A 23,601-nucleotide genomic window follows, 5' to 3' on the forward strand; every position below is an offset into this window, starting at 1 on the left:
AAGACATTAAAATCTCCAAATCATCAATTCCTGTCTACAATGAAATACTGTGTGCATTTATCGTATCCCTCTGAGAATTCTAGATCCTCGCTATTCAAGCAGCTTTCATGACATCAACTGGGAGCTTTTTATAAACGCAGCATTTCAGGCCCCACCCAGATCTACAGAACCGCAATCTGCCTTTTCACAGTGCAAATTCACGTTTGAGTGTGAGAAGCCCTCTTTAAACCCTTAAGTTCTCAAGCTCAGAGTTTTATCAAACGCTTTTCAAACACAGTTACAAACGGGCATGGTTTTAAGTAACTATCTAGAAATTAAATCTTTTAAGCCCCTAAGTGGCATTTATAAAAATATGAGAGGATACTATTTAATGTATTACATGGTGAAAAACGTTCTATTAAAACAGTGGCACTGGGTGCACATAATGAGAGTGGCTTGCCAAACACAAAGACACTTTCACTGACATCAGATGATGCCTCATTTGAAGTTCATCCTTCTCAGTGTTGTTTGCCTTTCAAGCAGTTTATTGAGTTTGATCAAGGCTATCCCTTATGCACAGACAGGTTCAGTTTGTGCCATCTCTGATGCAAAGAGTGGCCACAGTGTGGGTAAGGGGTTCTCAGTTTAGACTGTTTTTGTGGGATTACTGCTCGTTAGTTGAATGATCTTGGAGGGGGCAGCTTCTCTGATAGTGAAGTGGAGGGTTGGACCAGATGAGTGGTTTTGAGACGTACCATAAGTGTCCACAGAGGCTCCGTGGGGGCTAACCCCATGGACAAGGTCAGGACCTTTGGGCCAAGGTCTGGACCTCTCTCCCTCCTCGATCTTTAACCAGAGCAGTTCTCCTGACAGCTGTCCTGTCTATTGCAGCTTTCATGTGACCTCACTTCAAGGGTTCTGCCATTTAACAAAGGCTCAAAACAACTGTTAATTAAGGTTTCTTGGAAACACATTGATTCTCAGTTTAAGGATCATTGTGGTCATATGAAGGTAATCACATGCATGTGATAGATACTAGCAAACATTTAAAAAAACATTATTTTGCATTGGAGAGGATGAGTTGGTTGTATTCATTGTTGTACAGTTGCTCAGTCATGTCTGACTTTTTGTGACCCCATGGACTGCAGCATGCCAGGCTTCCCTGTCCTTCACTATCTCCTGGAGTTTGCACAAACTCATGTCCATTGAGTCAGTGATGCCATCCTACAATCTCATCCTCTGTCATCCCTTCTCCTCCCACCTTCAATCTTTCCCAGCATCAGGGTCTTTTCCAATGAGTCAGTTCTTCACATCAGGTGGCCAAAGTATTGAGCTTCAGCTTCAGCATCAGTCCTTCCAATATTCAGAGATGATTTCCTTTAGGACTGATTGGTTTGGTCTCCTTGCAGTCCAAGGGACTCTCAAGAGTCTTCTCCAACACCACAGTTCAAAAGCATCAATTCCTTGGCGCTCAGCCTTCTTTATGGTCCAACTCTCATATCCGTACATGACTACTGAAAAAACCATAGCCTTGACTAGACGGACCTTTGTCAGCAAAGTAATGTCTCTGCTTTTTAATATGCTGTCTGGGTTTGTCATAGCTTTTCTTAAAAGGAGCAATCATCTTTGAATTTCATGGCTACAGTCACCATTTGCTGTGATTTTCGAGCCCAAGAAAATATACTCTGTCACTGTTTCCATTTTTCCCCATCTATTTGCCATGAAGTAATGGGACCGGATGCCATGTTCTTCATTTTTTGAATGTTGAATTTTAAGCCAGGTTTTTCACTCGCCCCTTTCACCTTCATCAACAGGCTCTTTAGTTCCTCTTCATTTTCTGCCCTAAGGGTGGTGTCATCTGCATATCTGAGGTTATTGATATTTCTCTTGGCAATCTTGATTCCGGCTTGAGCTTCATCCAGCCCAGCGTTTCCCATGATGTGCTCTGCATAGAAGTCAAACAAGCAGGGTGACAACAGACAGCCTTGACGTACTCATTTTCCAGTTTTGAACCAGTTTGTAGTTCCATGTCTGGTTCTGTTGCTTCTTGACCTGCATACAGATATCTCAGGAGGCAGAAGGTGGTTTGTTATTCCCATCTCTTTAAGGATTTTCTACAGTTTGTTGTGATCTACACAGTAAAAGACTTTAGCATAGTCAATGAAGCAGATGTTTTCTGGACTTTTCTTGCTTTTTCTATGATCCCATGGATGTTGGCAATTTGATCTCTGGTTCTTTTGCCTTTTAAATCCAGCTTGTACATCTGGATGTTCTTGGTTCATGTACTGTTGAAGCCTAGCTTGAAGGATTTTGAGCATTACCTTGCTAGTGTGTGAGATGAGTGTGATTGTGCCATAGTTTGAGCATTCTTTGGCATTGCCCTTCTTTGGAATGGAATGAAAACTGACCTTTTCCAGTCCTGTGACCACTGCTGAGTTTTCCAAATTTGCTGGCATATTGAGTGCAGCACTTTCACAGCATCATCTTTTAGGATTTGAAATAGCTTAGCTGGAATTCCATCACCTCTGTTAGTTTTGTTTGTAGTGATGCTTCCTAAGGCCCATTTGACATGACACTCCAGGATGTCGTCTTCTATGTAAGTGCTCACCCCATTGTGGTTATCTGGGTCATTGAGACCTCTTTGCATAGTTGTTCTGTGTATTCTTGCTACCTCTTCTGAGCCAATAACTTCCAGTTCAGTTCAGCTGCTCAGTCGTGTCTGACTCTTGCGTCACAAGCTCTCCTCTTGGGATCCTGCTTCCTGCCCTCTTTACTGTCTGCACGAATTGTTCCCAACAAGCTCCGCACCCACCAGTCAGCCCCCACCCCAAGGACTCCCCTGACAGTGAGCACGGTGCTCCTGTGAACCCCACCCCCGAGTGCTTAGAGGCTGCAGTCTCCCGTTTCTCCCACATCACAAACCATGTAGAGCAGGACACACAGAACTACTGGTCGTCTCACAGACACTTGGGTCAGATTTTTGCCTCTCATTCAGAAAACCTCTATTTCAGTGCTTTTGGATTTGGCAGTTGTAGACTGGGGGCTGTGGGGCTTCTGTCATTATCTGTGGATACTCTGCTTTCCAGAGATCACATCACTTCTAGAGAAGAACTCCGGGAGTTCACTCAGACTCACGTCCGAGTCAGTGATGCCATCCAGCCATCTCATCCTCTGTCATCCCCTTCTCCTCCTGCCCCCAATCCCTCCCAGCATCAGAGTCTTTTCCAATGAGTCAACTCTTCCCATGAGGTGGCCAAAGTACTGGAGTTTCAGCTTTAGCATCATTCCTTCCAAAGAAATCCCAGGGCTGATCTCCTTCAGAACGGACTGGTTGGATCTCCTTGCAGTCCAAGGGACTCTCAAGAGTCTTCTCCAACATTACCGTTCAAAAGCATCAATTCTTCAGCACTCAGCTTTCTTCACAGTCCAACTCTCACATCCATACATGACCACAGGAAAAACCATAGCCTTGACTAGCTGGACCTTTGTTGGTCCTCAATAACTTTATTGAGGTATAATTCACACTCTGTAAAACTTACCATAGAAAATGTACTGTTCAATGATGTTAGTAAATGGATACACTTGTATGACCAAAATCAGTCAAGTTTTAGAATATTCCTATCATCCCCAAAATGTTTGCCGTCTATTCCCATTTCTACCCCCAGAGGCAGGAAACCACAGATCTGTTTTCTGTCTCTATAGTTCTGCCTTCTCGAGAAATGTTATCTAAGTGGAATCACACAGCATGTAGCCTTTGGAGTCTGGCTTCTTTCTCCTTCCCCGTCCTCGGGGATGGTTCACATTGCTGCCTCTATCAGTTGTTTGCTGTTTTTTATTGCCGAGCAGCAACCCGCGGTGTGGATATAGCAGGTTTTGTTTACCCACGTATCAGTTGATGGACTGCTCCTAGCTTTTGGCTGGTGTGAATAATGTTGCTATGAACGTTTGTGTGCAAGTCCTCTTGCAGCCACATTTTCAGTTCTCTCGGGTACACACCTAGGAGTAAAGGTGCTGGATTACATGTGTATGTTTAGTTTTCAAAGGCAACTGCTGAATGACACAGCCATACCAGCGGTGCATGAGAGTCCTAGGCTCTGCACGTGGTCAGCTCTTGCGTTGTCAGAATTCTTGGCTGCAGTCGTTCCTGATGGCGCATGGCGGCATCCCCAGGCGATTTTACTTTGCATCTAATGACCAACGATGTTGAACATCATGTACTTAGTTATGTCTACATGCTCTGTGGGAAATGTCTTTTGGCCAGTCTTCTTATTAATGAACAGAAATTCTTCTCTTCTGTTTTTATCTGTTTTTAATTGAAGGAGGATTGCTTTACAGTATTGGTTTGATTTCTGCCACTGAATAGAAGTTGTTTACATAGTCTGGACACTCTTCCTTCATCAGATATGTTTTGAAAATATTTTGCCTAGTCTGTGACTTGTCTTTTACTTTCCTAAATGGTTTCTTTCAAACAGCAAAACTTGTCCTTGTGACATGGTCCAGCTCATTTTATTTTTTTATGAATTGTGCTTCAGTGTCACACGTGGGAAATCCCTGCTAACCTTTCAGAACGATTGCCTGCTGTGTTTTCTTCTGGACATTTAACAATTTTAGGTCAGTGGTTCTCAGCTGGGCAGTTTTGATCTCCAGAGCACATCTGGGGATACCTGAAGACAGTCTGGAGGGTCGCAGCTGGTGGAGTGTGCCAATGGTATCTAATCGAGGCCAGTGATGGGGCTCCACGTGCCGCAGTGCCCAGAACAGCCTTCAGAGCACAGCACCGTCCTGTCGGAAATGCCAGCAGTGCTGCGGCTGACAAACCCTGAGTCAGCTCTGGCCCCTCTGAGCTCAGTGTGTGTGGGGCGAGGTGGGGATCTCTGTACACTTCCTTTTTGCATGTGATGTAAGGATATGTGTTTTTTTTTTTCTATCTTACTGCACTGAATTGCCTTGGCACCTTTGTTGAAATCAGGTGACCATAAATATGAGGATTTATATCTAGATTCTCTAGTCTCTTCCCTTGATTTGCATTCTACCTTTATGCCAGTAAATTTTGAAATCAGGTAGTGTAAATCCCCTAACTTTGTTCTTTTTCTAAGAAATTACTTCCTTCTTTGCATTTTCATATACATTTAGCATTACCTTTTCAAATTCTGTAAAAAAAAAAACCCCAACAACTGGCATTTTGATGATTACATTATATAAATCAATTTTGAGGAAAATTAGCTCTCTTATGAAGAGTCTTCTAATCCATCTTGGTATATTTCTCCAATTACTTGGATCTTTAATTTCTCCCAGAAATGTTTTTGTAGGTTTCAGTATAAATTTATTCCTATTTACTTTAGATGATGTTGCAAATGGAGTTGTATTCTTAATTCCATTTTTGAATTTTTTTTTTATTCCTTATTGTTTTCTACATATAGTATATGTGATCTGAGATAGTTTTACTTCATTTCCAGTCTGTATGACTTTAATCCCTTTTCTGGCCTCCTTCTCTCAGTAGAATCTCTGATATAATATTGAATAGAAGTGGTGAGAGCCACATACCTTTCAAAATTAAAAAAAATTCAGAATTCTGAGACACTTTTAGTCCTCTGTGTTTGGGTAAGCGGTGCAAACTTGTAGTAACTAACTTTTAGGATTGCTGGGAGGATTAAACAAGGTACCACATACAAAATGCTTAGTGGAAATCCTGGCACAGACAAGTGACCTTCTAAGGGACAGCTTTTAGAAAGAGAATCCTAAGTGGCTGCTGGCAGGCAGCATCAGGGACCAGGACTCTGCTGTTAGGATGCAGGCCTGGGTGGACACGTTGTCTGGGTGGTCCTCTGGGGCCCCACGGCTGGGGGATGAAGTTCTCCGTGGCTTGTCCCCACCGGGAGTTGGCACATTTTTGGTCCGTTGCCAGGAACTGCTGGTGTCAGGGGAGCTCTGCCAAAGTATTGATACCTGAGCCCCAAAGTAGCCAAGCCCAGGATGTAGTGGATGACATCATGAAATAGGGCGTACACGGTGCAAGGAAGGACCCAGGCTTGCCAAGCAGTGCTGAGGCTCAAGGTTGCTGGGCAGTAGTGTTAAGAGGGGCTTGGGGCATATGCTATGTTTACACCAAGAGAAAATGCTTCCTTATTTCCATGTGCATCGTTGTTGCCTTCTCTAAGGTTTATTCTAGACATAGATCCCTTGTATTTGCTGAGACTTGATATTTATTTGGGGCTTCCTAGGTTGCGGTAGTGGTAAAGAACCTGCTTGCCAATGCAGGAGACATAAGAGACGTGGGTTCAATCCCTGAGTCAGGAAGATTCTCCTGGAGAAGGGAATGGCAGCCCACTCCAGTACTCTTGCCTGGAGAATCCCCATGGACAGAGGAGCCCGAGGGGTCTACAGTCCATAGGGTCACTCAGAGCGACTTTGCATGCATGCACACGATATTTATTTGAGGTAGAAATTGCAGCTGAGATGAGTAACATGAGGGAACAGAATCATGAGGGCATCGCAGCAGCACCTGCAGCCTTGCTGGGTTGAGCGTTTTTCTCCGAGAGAAGCTGAGCGGCCGCGTGTGTAGGATTCATCCTGGATCCCCATCTCCTCCAGGGGACGGTGGGCATCCTGGTGGCCAGTGGGGACCCTGGTCTGTGGCGGGTGGTGCTCTCCTCGCCAGAAACTAAGCTCACAGAAGCCAGGGCTACTTCCATGGGGCTAATAATCATTAATTACAGCTCCTGACACCTGTCCTCATTAATTGCTTTGAAAGGAATCTCAGGGACCTAAGGTGTAACTGTGATAATGGACCAGCATCCTTCATATCTAGCAGACAATAACCAAGAAACTCGGGGGGGTCTTTGTTCTCATTAATAAACACAATTTAATTTCCACCCTTTATTTAACAGTACAGTGCTTCAGTGACAAATTCTGGGACTTAATTATGATCGTCTCTGGGACACACAGACTGGGTTTACATAGAAAAGGCCCAACGGGGTTGGGTCAGTGCTTCTCTGAGACACACAGGCAGACGTCAGAAAGCCACGTGGAGGCGCGTCTTCATACACCGCACACACGCACAAACGTGATGACGTACGAAGGCATCCTTTCTGCGGCCGAGGACGAGTGGTGGGCTGTTCGCAGCTGCTGCGGGCTGAGAGGCATCTTCATCATGGCAGCAGGTGGTTCTCAGGGGCACAGACCTTGTGCTGACTGATCGAATCTAGAGGGAGAGAGCAGTTAGCAATGATAATGGCCCGCTTATGACAAAAATCTTATCATAGTAAGGTTAGTTGCTCAGTTGTGGCTGACTCTCTGCGAGCCCATGGACTGTAGCCCGCCAGGCTCCTCTGTCCATGGTCTTCTCCAGGCAAGAATAATGGAATGGGTGGCCATTTCCTCTTCCAACCTAATCAGAGATACACTAAACGTATTTAAAATCTTCAGTGGTCCTGGGCTTCATGGTCTACACATCTGTGTCCCTAACAGCACACGTGCCTAATTAAAGTGAAGCAGAATAACATAAAGTGAAATGAAGAGTTCTGCTCCTCAGCTGCACCAGCAACATTTCAAATGCTTGGAATCCACGTCTTCTTAGACGCAGCACACTTGGACATGCCCTTCATGGTGGAACGTTCCAGTGGACAGTCCATGACATGGGAGACTCAAATTCTCATCTTTCTATGGCAAGTACTCCCTGGCACAGGGCAGAGCATAACTGTTTTTTGAGAACCACAGGAAGCGCCCTGGCCTGGGACCAGCCCCAGGTGCAGGAGAGGGGGCCGCACAGGTGGGCCTGCAGCCGGCTCCAGCAACCCTGTGCTCTCAACACTGGAGAGCTGACTGCCCCCAACCCTTCTGCTGCTGTTGAGATGAGAGGGGTGTGCAGTGGGTGGTCAGCACTGACTGACTGACAAAGTTAACTTATTGACGGCAACATTATCCAGTGGGTGAACAACTGTCTGAAGGACTTTAAGAGGTCAGGATGATGAACAACAGAACATGGAAAGCTGTGACGGTTTTGAGATACAAGGCAAAAAAAATGGGCTTATTTTATGACTAAAAGAAAAACAAAACAAAATAAAATGGAAGAAAAAAACAGCTCATCTTAGTTGTAGCTCAAGGCAGTGCCCCAGAATTTAATCAGAGCCCTCCAAGATGAATGCACCTCCTCACAGGTGGTCTGAGCTGGGAACTGAATCGCAGAAGGGAGGATCATTAACATTTGTTATATAGATCATACACATTATATAAATGTAATTAATACATACTGTGGAACTGTAACAATTATCACTGACACCACACACACTACTTAATTCTCTCCACAATACAGTTAGGGATTATTATGACATATTTTAATGTAAGCCCTTAAATCATGATACGTATTGCATATACTTTCTCTCAGTTTGTAACTTGAATTTTAACTTTTCTCATAGAAGTTTTTACTTATATATTCAAATTATACCCATCTTTTATTGCATCCGGACTTTGAATCACAGGTAGAAAGGCTTCCCTAGACTTGGTTATACACTAATCCAGCCATATATTCTTCCGGGTTGTAAAAACCCCACTGATTCCATTTTTTACATTGATTTCTGACAGGATGTCATTTTTGAAAGCCAGAGAAGACTGCAAATAGGATGATGCTCTTTCCTACCTAATCTAAAAATCCAGTATATAATTAACACAGAACAGACAAATAGATCAGTGGATAAGAACAAAATCTAGAAACTGACCTATGCATATGTAGGAGTTTAAGAGATGGTTCAAGGTGGCGTTATAAACTAATGGAGGGAATTCCCTGACAGTCCAGTGGTTAGGACTCCATGCTTCCCTGCTCGGGGAACTAAGATCCCGCATGCAAAAAAAAAAAAAAAAATCAGTGGAGAATGATAAGCTATTAAAGAGATGAGATGATTCCTTATATCCCACAATAAATACAGATGGATTAATGCTCTAAACATTAAAGACTATAAGAGCATTAATAGAGACAGGAGACTAGGTTAAAGCTCAGGGTAGGGAAGCTCTCTAAGTGAAACCTCAGTTTAGGTGCTGTGGAGGAATAGAGGTATTTTATTCCATCCAGAATAATTAAAGAGTAAAACCCACAGAAAACACCATATAAATAAAGATAGACAAGTTGAGAGTATTTTATGTTTATATTAAACAATATCAGTGTAAAGCAATGTGGAAAAGAGAAACAGCCTGATGTAAAAGCAGGCAGGGGACAAGAACAGCAGTTCAGGAGCTGCGAGTCCCCGCTTGGTGCTCACGAGGAACTCAGTAATTAGCATATGCCTTAAGTAACGAGGTGACCAGATAGTGAAAACATGGTTAAAGTCTGGAACTGATGAGGGTGTGGGAAACAGGAATATCAAAGTACTGTTAGAGTGCAACCCAGCGAAGCTGTGTGCATCAAAATTTAAAGGACACACACCCCAGGTTTCAGTAAATCCCCATCTATAAATCTATTTTACAAAAATACTCCTGTCTGGGATTGGGCTAGACTAATTAGAGCTTAAGATGGTCTCTTAAAATTGAATTTGAATCACTCCAACTAGAATAAACACATACAGTTTACAATACCAGAAATAACCCCAAATATCAAATCGTAAGTGTATAAATTAATCACAGCACCTCTGACAGTTAAAAAGAATGAAGCAATTGAATGAAAATGGAAGGATCTTCTAGACCCAGAGTTGGATAAAAGCTCATGAATGTGTGATTCTCCGTTTATGGAGAACAAACCCTCAATGCGTATGTTTATATACATTTATTTCTATGTAAATATATGTTAAACCTGAAGGAGACAGCTTTGTCTGTAGTGTAGCTGCTTTCGGGAAGGGTAGTTGGATTCGGGGATTTTATGTATTTCTCTGCTGTCTGACTTCCTTGACCATGAAATCAAGTGTCACTCTACATATCCGTCCATCTATTGTGGCGGGCAAAAGAATATTGGCTGGAGAAGGAGCCAGCTTTAAATTCAGATAAAACAGAAGCCACAAGAAAGTCTGTGGCTAACCCCTCCGCCCTCTGGGATGGTGCTGCCCAAGGGGTTTGCCTCTGGACCCCCGAGCAGGGATGAGGGGTGTGTGGTGGCGTGTGCGGTTGGGGCGGGGGGCAGTACTTGAGGAGCAGCCGAGCGCTAGGCCAGCCGCATCCAGGGGGCGCCTCCCAGCTCCACGTTCCCAACTGTAAACACACCCGGGGAGAGGGATTTCTGTCCAAGTTCATTTGGCATCTGAAGGCGGCCACGTCCCCAAATTCCAATGTCATGTCAGATGTACGATCGTCAAACACCCCATAAAACGTGACCACAAGACAGATGTTAGCGCAGTGCCAGTCCCCGCCAGCCGAGAGGGAGACAGATTGTACACCAGCGGCTCCCATGAAATTGCAATTGGAAAGAAAGAAACCCAGGTTTTGTTTGTTTGTTTTCAGCAGAGCTATCTCACAGGTCTTGGCACACGTTATGTGCACACGTTCAAGTTCACTGGCCGGGCTTCTGTGCGGTCGTGTGGTTGGGATGTCGAATCAACATGCCGTCAACGCTTTTTCTTTTTTTTAAGGGTGGGGTGGATAAGTCACTTTATTTGAACTAAGACTGGTTGCCAACAGCCAGATGTGGTCCTGTGTGTAGAGTTCAGGGACCCTCAGGGCCCTCGTGGGAGCTTTATCTCGACAAAACGAGCCACGAATTTCAGGGCTGGGAAACAGCAGTGTCTGTGCAGCCGGGTATCTGTACATAAGGGGTCAGCTTGTGACTCTGCAGGGCTTCCCTGGTGGTTCAGATGCTAAAGAGTCTGCCTGCAATACAGGAGATGTGGGTTCAATCCCTGGGTTGGGAAAAATCCCCTGGAGAAGGGAATGGCAACCCATTGCAGTATTCTTGCCTGGAGAATTCCATGGAGAGAGGAGCCTGGTGGGCTACAGTCCATGGGGTCTCAGAGCTCGACACAACTGACCGACTAACACTTTCATGCGACACTTTCTTCTCTCTGCTGTGTGGAGTGAGGGTCCCTGATGGGTGCGAAGGTCGCCAAGTCCTTTCTGATGCTGAGCCCAGCCTGTGTTTCCCTCTGGACCCACACCAAGCATCTCTCCCCCAACAACACGCTGTTTCCTCTTCTGAACAAGCCAGGCCCTTCTCTGCTTCTCCATGGATCCCGAGTTCCAGGCCCTCACTGTTCTCCCGGGTGCTCGGAATCCAAGTCTAGGACTCACTGTCCCCTCTTCTCTGTCCTCACATGGCACAGTGTCCAACCTGCCCGAGGGTGCAGTTGTTGGACTCAGCACTTTTATTTAAAATCTGACAGCTTCACATCACCTCCATCACTATTACCCTGGTCCTAACCACCACCGATCACTTAAATCTCTGTAAGAGCTAAGGTCACTCTCTGGCTTCTCTTTAAAAATATGTCTCAGAGCCCATTTCCTTTTCTTAAAATCCTCTGGTGACTTCTGCTCATTCTTAGAACAAACACCACACAGCTGACCGCTGTCCACATGGCCTGTGGGCTCAGGCTCCGCCACCTCTTCCCCGTCATCCCCTGGATCCACGGCCTCTGCCCACCTCTCACCTTGACCCTAACTGTTCCCTTAGCACCACACAAGCCCATCCAGCCTCGGCGAGGAGCCCAGCTCACTGTCTGCACATTCCAACCTGTTTTATTTATAGTATTTATCACCACCAGGACTTCAGAAAATGTTCTCTGTCGTCTTTAGAGTGTAAGCCCCCAAAGAGCAAGGGCTGTATCTGCCTTTTCACCTGCTATTCCAGGAGTGCCAAGAACATGCTTGGCACATGGAAGATGCTCAAAAAACAACAAACTGGGTGAATGAATGACCTGATGCCGTGCAGAGCATCTGGAGGAGACAGTCTAACCTAGCAGGTCTCAATCTTTTTTTCTGCTCTGATATTGGGGTAGAGATGTTCACTTATCTGATACTTAACCAAGGGTACACTATGAACTTGTGCTGTCTTAGCTAAGACTGGCTAGTTTATTCCTAGCATGCCAACTTTTCCTTTCCACCTAAGATATGTGAGTGAAAAGATATCACAGCGCACTATTTTTTCTATACATTTTATATTTATTCCTGGGCATGGAAATGCTAATGATTTTAGTAAGTGTATCTTAAGCATCTTGCTGAATTGGTTATAACCATTTCTTGACTCTCTTCAATTTTTCTATGTATATACTGTATCATGGGCAAATATGCTGTAAGTTTTTTATACTCTTCATCGTTTAGGAAAGTTCTCTTATTCCTAATTGTTGTCGTTATTGTTTTTAATCATGAGTGGGTATTGGATTTTCTCTAATGCTTTCAACATCTGCTGAGAACAATCAATGGGCTAGAAGAAATGATTTAATGATATTTGTTTCTACATTCTTCAGTTAAACCTTACCTGATTATATGTTTCTTAACATACTGCTAAATTTAATTTGCCAATATTTTGTTTTGGATTTTTACATCCATCTTCACAAATGAGTTTGGGCTAGTCGTGTAAAATGAGATGAAATAGCTTCTCTTTTCTTTTTGTCCTGCAGTAATTTGAGATGTTTGGTAAAACTTTTGTTAAAACTATCTAGGGGGAGGTGGTAATGATTTTTTTGTGGTGAGACAGACATGAGCTGAAAGTTGCCATTTAAACTGTTCTAAGTATACAGCTCAGCGGCAAGAAGTACATTCACAATACTGTGCCACCACGACCAGCGCCCGTGTCCAGAAGTCTCTTACAATCCCAAACATAATCTGTGCGTTCATTAAAGAGCAACTCCCCATTCCTTTCCCCGCTCCTTCCAGACTGAATTAACCTCTGTATTTCTGTCCCTATGAATTTGCTCATCCTTAGGTAACTCATGAAACTGGAATTACGTGGCATCTGTCTCTTTGTGACTGGCTTATTTCACCTGAACACAGTGTCTTCAAGGTCCATTTGTGTTGTTGCAGGTTTCAGAACAGCCTTCCTTTTTAGGGCCGAATAATATTCTGTTGTTTGTCTACGTATGGTTCTTTATCTGTATAGTGGAGACGTGGCCTGAGATGCTCTGAGGACCCCTGACGGATTCGACGTGATCAGCAAACCATCAGTCCAGGGCTATAACAAACGCCCCGTGCAGAGCGTGCAGCTCTGGGCTGCTCTCTGCTCGCTCCTCCAGGGGGCGGGGAGCCTGCCAGCACGTACAAGGCCCGCACACTATCAGGGACCTTTTTCCTGAAAACACTGACATGGGGAGACACTCAAATGCTGTTTTATAAGTTATAAGGAAATCATGCCGAGGCGAGATCTTTTTTTTTTTTTTTGGCAAGGCTGTTGAGACTATTACATTATGTTCCCACAACAGCATAAAATGTATGTTTTATCACTTGAACGTAGCCCAGACTGGAAAGGGCGCCTGAGACTGGAAATGTATTATGAGAAAGGCCAAGCTCAACCTGATAAGACCGGTGGGGATAAAAGGAGGGAAAAATGGTCACAGCTCAGGCCACTGACCCTCGATGCCCCGTACCCCCTGCCAGCCCCCACGCCAGCGGGGACCCCAGACCTGTTGTTCCTTGACCCGTAAGATGGGAACGGTGCTCTGTGGGGGTGCAGGGAGCCTAACTCCTGGGAAGTGCTTCAGAATGTAACCGGTCGCACCAAGATCAGGTGAAGGTAACTTTCTGCCTCCTGGTGCCGGGAATCTGAGTTTTGTTTTCCTGTTTATTTCCATATGTATTCAAGCTCCACAAGCGTGCTCTCTCTCAGAAATCCCCACTCCCCCTCTGGTTGAATGATTCATCAAGAGTCTTGGCCCAAGTGTGCTGCTGTTTCGGGCAAAGCAGGCCCTGGGGAATGGCTCAGGAACACAGTCGGGACTGGTCCAGTGGCCTCGGCAGAAGGCGGCTCAGCCGATGTGAGCCTCTGCTCAGACCAAGTGACTGAGCACGGCTTAGGTTTCACGTGTGGAGCCCGAGGTGGAGATGGCTTAAGTTCACGCTGTTCTAGGCCAGCAACACCAGGCAGTGGAAGGATGGTGTGACAGGTTTGTTTTTAATTTTAAGAAAACACTAGAAAACATTGGGTCATTGTTTCTAAGATACAATGAAGGGATAAAAGGCCTATCTGACGGCTCATAGTGCTCGGACGTCAGAGGTCACAGTGGAAGTGTCCACTTTCCCTCTGCTGAGAGGGTGATGCCAACGGCCCCCCCTTCCTCCTACTTGTCCAGCCCGTGTGACTATTGCTCGGTGCTGTTTAGTTGTTCCGTCTTGTCCGATACCTTGCGACCCCGTGGACTACAGCCCGCCAGGCTCCTCTGTCCATGGGATTTCCCAGGTAAGAGTTCCCTGGAGTGGGTTGCCATTTCCTTCTCCAGAGGATCTTGCCGACCTGGGGATCAAACCCATGTCTCCTGCATTGGCAGGCGGATTCTTTACCATCTGAGTCACTAGGAAAGCCTTTGACTCTATTTGGCCTGCAAAAACAAAGACCCCATAGAATATAGGAATAAATGCAAGGTACTTAAAAAAAAGCTTAGACTCTTTGGTTTAGAAGGCAAATTACAAATCTGAAAAGCTGCTTTCAAGATTTCAAAAGCAGTTTGAATAAAATAATTAAGTCTCAGGGATTCTAGCTCACACAGCATCTGATATTCTAGTTGGAACAAATTTAGTTGATAAAATTTGAGTCCTGCTTTTCAAAGTTTATCACAAAATGACATGTAAGTTGGTGCTTTAACATGGTTTTAATTTTAATTTCACAACATTTTGAGAATAAAGTATTCTCTGGAAATCTTTATGGTGAAAGCTCACAGGAAGGAGAACAGTCTTCGAAAGAGAAGACGCTTCTCTGCTGAAGGAGCAGAAATGACTTTCCTACGTGTTGGTGAGTCTTGGGCCCCACGGCCCTGGACACTGCCCCCTGTAGAGGGAGGGAGTCTGCACTCCTGTGTTGTCTCCCCTGATCATCCTGATTATTACTCTGTCAGGTACAGAAGTAACTAAACTAGGTCCAGAAAGAACCAGGTGACTTGTTACCTGGTCAGAGAATAAAGAATCAGCCTTCAAGGCAGGAGACCCGGGTTTGATCTCTGGGTCAGGAAGATGCCCTGGAGGAGGAAATGACAACCCACTCACGTATTCTTGCCTGGGGAATCCCATGGACAGAGGAGTCCGGTGGGTACAGTTCACGGGTTCACAAAGGGTCGGACACAACTGAGCGACTAACTCACACAGAAAAGGCAATGATCTAGACTGTGTGTTCTGTAGGTCTGTGCACATGTGGAGAGACATAAAAATGAAATCTCCTTCACCTGCACAAAGCTGGAGCTCCATTCAGAGGGAGATGCATACACACTAACAGAACACACATTTTTCAAGTATGTAACACTCATATGACGAGGCTGGGGAGACAGCCAGAGGACCCAGTGTACACTGGCAGGGGACTGATGTTATGGGTGAGGATTTCAGCACGCGGAGAGCCAAGGATTCCAGGACACACAATACCCGGATGTTGCCAAGGGCACACGCAGATGGTGTGAGCAGTGACAAATCAGAAACAGGACATGAGTTACGGGAGAGGAAAGAAACAGAAAGGTGGACCCGCAGCTTCAGCTCTGAGACTCAAAGAATAAGGGCCCGTGGACATGACAGCCCGGGCTTCAAGCAGGTAGGCGTCTGCCTCCTGAAGACCCACCAGCAGGGGGTGCCACGTGGCCAGACCCTTGGGGGAGCCAGGCAGGCAGCCGACATGTGCACAATGTGTGCACAGAAATGTACCAGCGCCAGGAAGGGGCCGGCCGAGCTCCCCAACCTGGAAACAATAAGAGTGCAGACCAGCCTCTGGCCCCCTGCACGACCGCAGGCTTTGGAAAGATGAGCTGTCGATGGGACTGTTGATATCAACCATGTGCGCAGTCCCGTTAGCTGAAGGAGACTCTTTTCAAAGCACAGTTCTGGTCTCCAGTTGGTATTATTTTGATATATGCAGTTTTCTTCAAAACAAAACAAAACAAAACCAAAACCTCTGTTTGAGAACATAGGATGTTTTGAAGGTTGTATTTTTGGCTTGTGGAAAAGAGTAAACAGCCTCTGTTGGCTTCTGGACTGTAGCTACAACCGTAGGTGTTTTGAAGTTAGTTTCCAGGCAAATGACAAATGACTGTGCACCAGAAAGTGAAAGATTATATATCAAAGGAGGACACTGGTCATTTACAAGATATTCATAAACATGGTTATTATAAACGAGTGCCACCGGAACAAACACGGTCTCTGCCAACCTATTTAACCAGCAGTCCCCGGCCTGTTTGGCACCAGGGACCAGTTTCACGGAAGACGATTTTTCCACGGACTGGTGGGTGGGGGTGGGGGGCTGGTTTTGGGATGATTCAAGCACATTACATTTACTGTGCCCTTTATTTCTGATCTAATGCCGCTGCTGAGCCGACCGACGGGGGTGTGGTCTGATCTAATGCCACCACTGAGCCAACTGACGGAGGTGTGGTCTGTGGCCCCAAGGCAATCCTGGTGTTGAAGGGTAACATCTAGGATGGGGTGAGAGAAGCCAGGAGTTTGCGGTTTAGAGACAAGGAAAGTGAACAGGAGGAAGGCTGAGAAAGACACTTAGGCGGAGAGGGAGAGGGAGACATCTAAGAAGCCACATGAGCAGCTTGGCCAAAAGTGCTGAAATGGGTAATCCAGTGTCAGGGCTTGAACCTCCACAAAGCCCACAGGTTGAAGCCTGAACCTCCAGGACCTTGGAATGGGACTGTGTTTTGAAAAAGGGCCTTTGAAGAGGTCACTAAATTAAAATGAGGTCATGAGAATGGGCCCTGATCCAGTTACTGGTGTCCTCAGAAGAAGACGACATGGGGACACGAGGGAGAGCGAAGTGAAGACGCAGGGTAAAGACGGCCCCCACAAGCAGGGGAGAGAAACCAGCCTCGTGGACGCTGATCAGACGTCCAGCCTCCAGGACACAGGGAAAGACGGCCCCGCACAAGCAGGGGAGAGAAACCAGCCTCGCAGACGCTGATCAGACGTCCAGCTCCAGGACCGAGGACATCTTCCTGCCCTCTCAGCCCCGGGCCTGCGGTCCAGTTATGGCAGTTGGGCCGACACGTGGCCGTCCACATGCAGTGGAGGAAGACGTGGAGCTGAACCCCAGTGGACCCGACCCCACCCCCCGTTCCCCCCGCTTGGCTCCACTGCATCACACGCTGCCAGCTCCGCCGCCCCGCGCCCCCTCCTCCCGGCACCCCAGGGCCCCCAGAGCCAGGGACAGACGGCGCTCCCCCTACTAGGGTCGGCCTCCAGCCTCACCCGGGATCCCCCCTCCCCCTGCAGAATCCCTGGGGGGCCTCTGCCCAACACGGCAACACTGACGCCGACACATGCATCACGTTCACGCCACACCTGCTTTTGGAAATAAAAGCCGAAGGTCGCTTTGCTGTAAAACACAGCACTGTGAGCACGAGGACAGGTGAGTACGTGGAGTGGGGCGGCGGCAGGGGCAGCAGCCTCCGGCTGAGCTGCAGGGGGCGGGGTGGCCGGCAGGGGCAGCCGGCATCCGGTGGAGCTGCTGGGAGCAGGGCAGCCGGCAGGGGCAGCGGGCCTCCGGCAGAGCTGCAGGGAGCAGGGTGGCCGGTAGGGGCAGTGGGCGTCCAGCGGAGCTGCCAGGAGCAGGGCGGCCAGCAGGGGCAGCGGGCATCTGGCAGAGCTGCAGGGAGCAGGGCAGCCGGCAGGGGCAGTGGGCATCTGGCAGAGCTGCAGGGAGCAGGGCGGCTGGCAGGGGCAGCGGGCATCCGGCAGAGCTGCAGGGGGCGGGGTGGCCAGCAGGGGCAGTGGGCATCTGGCGGAGCTGCAGGGAGCAGGGCGGCCGGTAGGGGCAGCGGGCATCCGGCAGAGCTGCAGGGAACAGGGCAGCAGCCTTCGGCAGAGCTGCAGGGGGCGGGGTGGCCAGCAGGGGCAGTGGGCATCTGGCGGAGCTGCAGGGAGCAGGGCAGCCGGCTGGGCCTTGCACGCAAGCTGGGAGGGCAGGTGGCAAAAGTCTAAGAGGACTTCCTTTGTCTGCGTGAGCTCACCTGGACAGACAGGTGATCTTATGACAGCTGGTAATCACATGAATTTTTTCTTTAACTACAGGCCTCTTAACGCAGATGACGTAAGAAGTGTACCAGGCCTGATGCTCCCCAATCGTCGCCCCCAGGACCGCAGGACAGAGGCTCTGAAGGGCCTCCCCACAGCTCTGACTTCATATGATGCCTCCCCCTCCCTCCAGGAACCCGCGTGTGGATGCTCACCTAGGATCCACGTTTCCGACAGGTACTTGACCGTCTCCTTCTTCCTTCCTGGGGAGGGTCCGATGAAGATGCTGGCCTGGCGAGGGACCTGTGTGACCCGACCCCCGCACAGCACGACCAGCTCCCCCAGCTTGTCTCTGGGGGGGTTGCTGGCTGGGGAGATGAACATGGTGGGCTGGTCGGCAAACAGGGTTCCACGGTACTGCCCAGCAGAAGACAGGCGTTCCTGGCGGCAGAGCTGTGGGGAGAGAGAGGGGTGGGGGTTACTCTAGACCTTTTCATGTTGAGAACAAGCTGACTGAAATAGGAAAGGCTGAGGTTGGGTTGTCTGTCCTCGACGGGTTCTGAGGATCCAGGGGTGATGACAACATTTACGAGCAGATGACATTTTCTGCGGCAGCAAATTTACAAGCAAAAAAAAAAAAAAAGTTTAGGCCTTTGATTTATTACAGATTCTAGACCAAATTATTGGAAAGCAATCAACTGTTCAGTTGAGCCAGGCGGACAGCCTCCTGAGTGATGGGAGGGCCGTGGAGGCAGGAGGCTCGCCTGGAGTGCCCACTGAGTGGGACTGCACCCTCTGCCCGGCTCAGGGCGCCCACAGTGGGCGGTGTCAGCGCTGAGCCGCTCCATTCACCCCCGTCCGTCAGCAGGAGAACGCAAAGGGAGTCCTGGCCTTGTGCCCGCGGGCCGGGGGGGCCTGAGGGTCACGTCCTGGTGGGTGGGGACCAGTGTGGAGACCCCGCAGGGTTCAGAGTGGGTCGTGCGGCCTGCCCTGATGGGGCAGGGTTGGCGGCTGGCCTGGGGGTGGCGGGGAGGCCCCTCTATTCTGACACACACGGTGCTAAGTACTGATTAAAGAAAGACCCCTCTATGTGCAGATAGCCCTGGGGAGGTGGTCAGGGTTCCAGACTTCAACCCGTGAATTTCCCTGAGGACAGGTCTGTGGCTCAGGGCAACTGCGGGTTTTGACGGGAGGTCTGTGGGAGGAGAGGGAGGCGCGCCTCAGAGGAGGGGGCACCCAGCGCCCAGAGGACTGGGGGTGGCCAGCGTGACCCCAGGCGGGAGGGCAGCAGAGGATGCCCTCCTCAGGCTGCCGCTCCGGCAAAACCCCAGGAAGAGCTGTTCCTGCACTCAGTTTGCATGCTGCTCTCGTTTTCAGGAAAAGATCCTACCCGCCCCCCCACCCCCCACCGCAAAAAAGAAAAAGGTTCCACCATCAGTGAAATGAATGTGATCAATTTAAATCTGGCCGCAGAGTCACTTTCTTTTCTTACGCCAACCTTGAATTTTGCCGTAAGCGCTGATATAAATCATCATGTTTTGTATCTTCCCTTCGACTCGGGAACTAACAGGGCAAATGACAGTTCTGCCAGTGTGGTACCTTCGTTCATGCCGTCAGTTACTCCCAACACCCCTGGGAGCAAGTGGGCGCTCCTTTAATTTTGCACATGAAGATACTGACGCGGAAGAGATCTGCTTTGGTTAACTGTGAGCTGAGCTGCAGGAGAAAGCCGAAGACCCATAAACGCAGTGAGTCACGGGGCCACGCAGCCCTGCAGCTGGGGATCGAGAACCTCCCTCAAGTTGGATGCAGTTGCATGTCGTCAAAGCTTGCTGTAGGAGGTGAGGCCTGACACAGCAAAGGAACAAAGTCAGGGCACCCTTCCCGGCTTTCTGTTGCTCAAACCCACTCTGTCCTTTCCTCCTGAGCAGGGAGGCGCAGTCGTTTTCTGAGTGCTGACCTCTGCAGGGCCAGCTGTTCAAGATGGGTGCCCCTTCCCTGCCGGGGGCGGTGGGGGGGGAAGACTCAGGCTTGGCCCAAGCCAACTGTGGGGACCCTCCTTACAAAGGCCTGCGTGAAGCTGGGCTGGAGTCTGGCCAGTGGGGCCTGGGGGCAGGTCTGCTGGGGGCGGCTTTTCCTCACTCACTATAAGAGCAACTTCGGCCTGTCGACACAGGACACCCCTGATTCCCGAGGCTGAGAACAGCCAAGTGGGGAGACAGAATGGCGAGGACCTGGGCAACGAGGGCCTCTAAGTCAGTAGCCTGACCAAACCAGGCCCTGTCCTCCTCTGTCCTTTTAATGTCGGGGGGAAACCTCCTAACTTTTGTTTCTCTCCATATCCTCAGTTTAATGCCCCCACCCCTACAAAAAAAATTTTTAAGAGGTATTCTGATTTTTAATTGAAGTATAATTGATGTTATATTAGATCGAGGTATGCACAGTGATTTGATATTTTCTTATATCACAAAATGATCACCATGACAGGCCTCATTATCATCATCTGTTATCATACAAAGACAGAGTACATAGTTTTTGACCATTTTCCCCACACTGTACATTTCATGCTCATGATTCACTTATTTTGCAGCTGGAAGCTTGTACCTCTGCACCCCCCCACCCCCCAGCTTACCTCATCCATTCCCCTCCCACCACAGCTTCCCCTCCAGCAGCCACAAGCTTGTTTCTGTATCTATGCTTCTGTTACTGTTTTGATTTGTTTGTTCATTTGTTTTCTTAGTTTCTATATAAGTGATACCACATGCTATTTCTCTTTCTCTGTATGACTTATTTCACTTAGCATAATACCCCTTAGATCTATCCATGATATTGCAAATGGCAAGATTTTATTTCTCATGACTGAGTAATATTCCATTGTGTGTATACATATCCCACATCTTTAGCCACTTGTCTGTGGACACATATGTTGCTTCCATATGATAAGGGTATTATACATTCTCTGGAAAACAAGCATCTTCTGACTGGTGCTCTGTGATGACCTAGAGGGTGGGACAGGGGCAGGGTGGGAGGGAGGTCCAAGAGCCAGGGGAAATATGTATACCTGTAGCTGATTCGTTCCATTGTACAGCAGAAATTAACACAACACTGTAAAGTAATTATATTCCAATTTTTTAAAAATGATCATAGCACAGTAACAGTATATAACTTTAAATACCTTTTGAGTATCCACCAATAGTATTAATACACTTGGATAATTGGAACTGGGTTCCTATGCAAAGCAAGGGGTCTGGCAGGGATAGGACCAATTGTAATGACTTTGGGATAGGACTGGTGGTGGAAGGCAGGCCTTTCATTCATAAACTTTACTATTCTTTACATTTTTAAAGCACAAACTACTTCCATAAATGTGTCAGAACCTCAGTGGCAGAGGTATGAAAAAATATCTACCAAATAAGTTAGTACATCCACTTTACAAAATAGCATAAATCTGAGGCAGAGCTTGGAAAAGACAAGAGCCAGAGACTGGTCTGTCTTCTAATTGAGTCCCCATCCCGACCACCATTCTTCCATATTTCAACTCCATAAATTATGCTGCAAGGGGCAGGCTGACATGGAAAACTACTACCATCTGCTGAGAATGCTGGATGCAGCTATATTAAGATTTCCAAATGTAACTGATGCATATTCCTCCCCTTTCCTAGGATTTTATGACTGATCAGATAACATTAACATACCAAGTAAATGCAGAGTGTCAACTTGAACTTCCAGTTTCTCTTCTGCACCAACATCTAACAAGTGATTTTTGCATTTATAGCCACACTGGAGTACTTCCTTATATTTTTGTAGCTAGGTTTCAGAACCTAACACCAGAAGACGTGAGTAAACACTGTAAGGGAAAAACATTTCAAAGAGCAATTTGGATTGCTTCTCTTTTCTGGGATCCTTGACAGTAAGACTTGAGAACCAATCATTCTGATTCAGACACTTAAGGACATCAAAAGAGAGCGTGAGACTCACAAAATGATTACAGATTGTAACAGTTATTATATGGATTATCAAAGATTATTAACAATAGCAAAAGAGCTAATATAACTAAGTTAAACCATCTTTAGGCAGTGGTGGTGGTGGTGTAGTTGCTCATTCGTGTCAAACTCCTGCAAGCCCTCCAGGCTCCTCCATCCATGGCACTCCCCAGGCAAGGACACTGGAGCGGGCTCCCATTTCCCTCTCCAGGGGATCCTCCCGACCCAGGAATCGAACCTGGGTCTTCTGCATTGCAGGCAGACTCTCCACTAACTGAGCCACCAGGGAAGCCCACCTTTAGGCAGAAACTCTCTCAAATGATAATGAGAGACAACCTGTCTGTGGTGGGCGGGTGGGGGGTGGGGGACTTCCCAGGTGACTCAGTGCAGGAGACGCGGGCTCCATCTCTGGACTGGGAAGAATTCCTGCCCGGGGAGCTTCATGGCCAAAGGGGCCTGGCAGGCCACAGTCCACAGGGTCACAGAGAGTCAGACACGCCTGAAGGGACCAAGCACGCACTCTCTGTGAGGTCAAAGGTCTCTGCCACCCAGGGTCAGTCCCTAGCGTGTTCTCCACGTCCAGTGGTGCTGAGACCCCAAGCTGACCCTCACTAGCAGCTCAGGCCTGGAGTCCGCCACCACGGCTGTCCCATGCCGTGGACCGAGCCTTCACCTACTCCAAAGAGGCTAGGAACATCAGGTGGAGGAGTTGACCATCTGAGGCTTAAGACAGCTTTGGCTCAGCTTCAGGCCTCTGAGACAGAGAAGTGGAGGGAAATAGCTTAAAAGCGTCCAAAAGCAGGGCCCTGTTTAACACCAGTAAAGGTTCTCCCCCCGCCCCAAGGGCAAACATACCATCCCAGCTCCTCCTTCCCCTCCTGCATGAGCCCCAGGCTGACACGACGCCAGGCTAGCTCCCTGCCCGGAGCAGTATGCAGATGGCCTGATTCGCAGGGGCCGGCTCCCTCAGTGATGGGGTGGGAACAGCCCTACCTGGGCCTCTGCCCCCGTCAGACAGGCGTCCAAGGGGGGCTCCTCTCCCAGCTCCAGCATTCTCACTGTGTTTTGAGAAACAGAAACCCAAGCGCTTCAAAGAGCTCTCGTCGCTCTGAGGACAGACCCGAGTCCCGAGCAGAGTCCCCAAACCGGAGCGGCCGTGGGGCTAGCGGGAGGCCCCAGGGTGTCTCAGAAGCAGCTGCACGTTTCGACGAGGGGTGTGTCCATGCCATGTCGCTCACCGTGTTCCTCATCTCAGATCATCTAGTAGAAGAGCCTGACCTAGGCGGGGGCCGCCGACCTCTGCGGGAGAGCCAGCTGTGTCTCTTGATAGGAAGGACGCTGGATGTGACGATACACTCTCCGCAGGCAGCTCTGTGGTGTCCTCTGTGAGCCTACACGGGCCAGAGCTTCTCTGCTGGACAGTAAGCCCGGGCAGGCCCTAGCTACTGGGGACACTGGCCTGGGACACACACCAGTGACAAGAGGGCTCCCGCACGCAGGCAGCTGAAACAGAAGGCGCTGGTCAGGGAGCCAGGGCATAGCCAGCAGCCTGTACCCCGCTTGCCACTGGGTGTGGACATGCTTGTTCAGG

General features: G+C 48.2%; 1 protein-coding gene across 2 annotated transcripts in view; it reads right to left on the reverse strand.

The window, feature by feature from the left end:
• Positions 1-6,840: 6,840 nt before the first annotated feature.
• MCPH1 (microcephalin 1) overlaps positions 6,841-23,601 on the reverse strand; it is a 238,398-nt gene continuing 221,637 nt past the window's right edge. Inside the window, exons 13-14 of one of the 2 annotated variants that reach the window (XM_006050680.4) lie at positions 18,243-18,480; positions 6,841-7,180 (exon numbers count right to left, since the gene is read on the reverse strand). In XM_006050680.4, the coding sequence (XP_006050742.3) occupies positions 7,128-7,180; positions 18,243-18,480 (291 nt within the window). In that variant the 3' untranslated portion in view covers positions 6,841-7,127. Of the gene's footprint in view, positions 7,181-18,242; positions 18,481-19,626; positions 19,876-23,601 lie in introns of those variants that run through there. The other variant, XR_006549451.2, reaches the window with a different exon arrangement.

The sequence above is a fragment of the Bubalus bubalis genome, chromosome 1 (assembly GCF_019923935.1).
Source record: "Bubalus bubalis isolate 160015118507 breed Murrah chromosome 1, NDDB_SH_1, whole genome shotgun sequence".
Classification (NCBI taxonomy): Eukaryota; Metazoa; Chordata; class Mammalia; order Artiodactyla; family Bovidae; genus Bubalus; species Bubalus bubalis.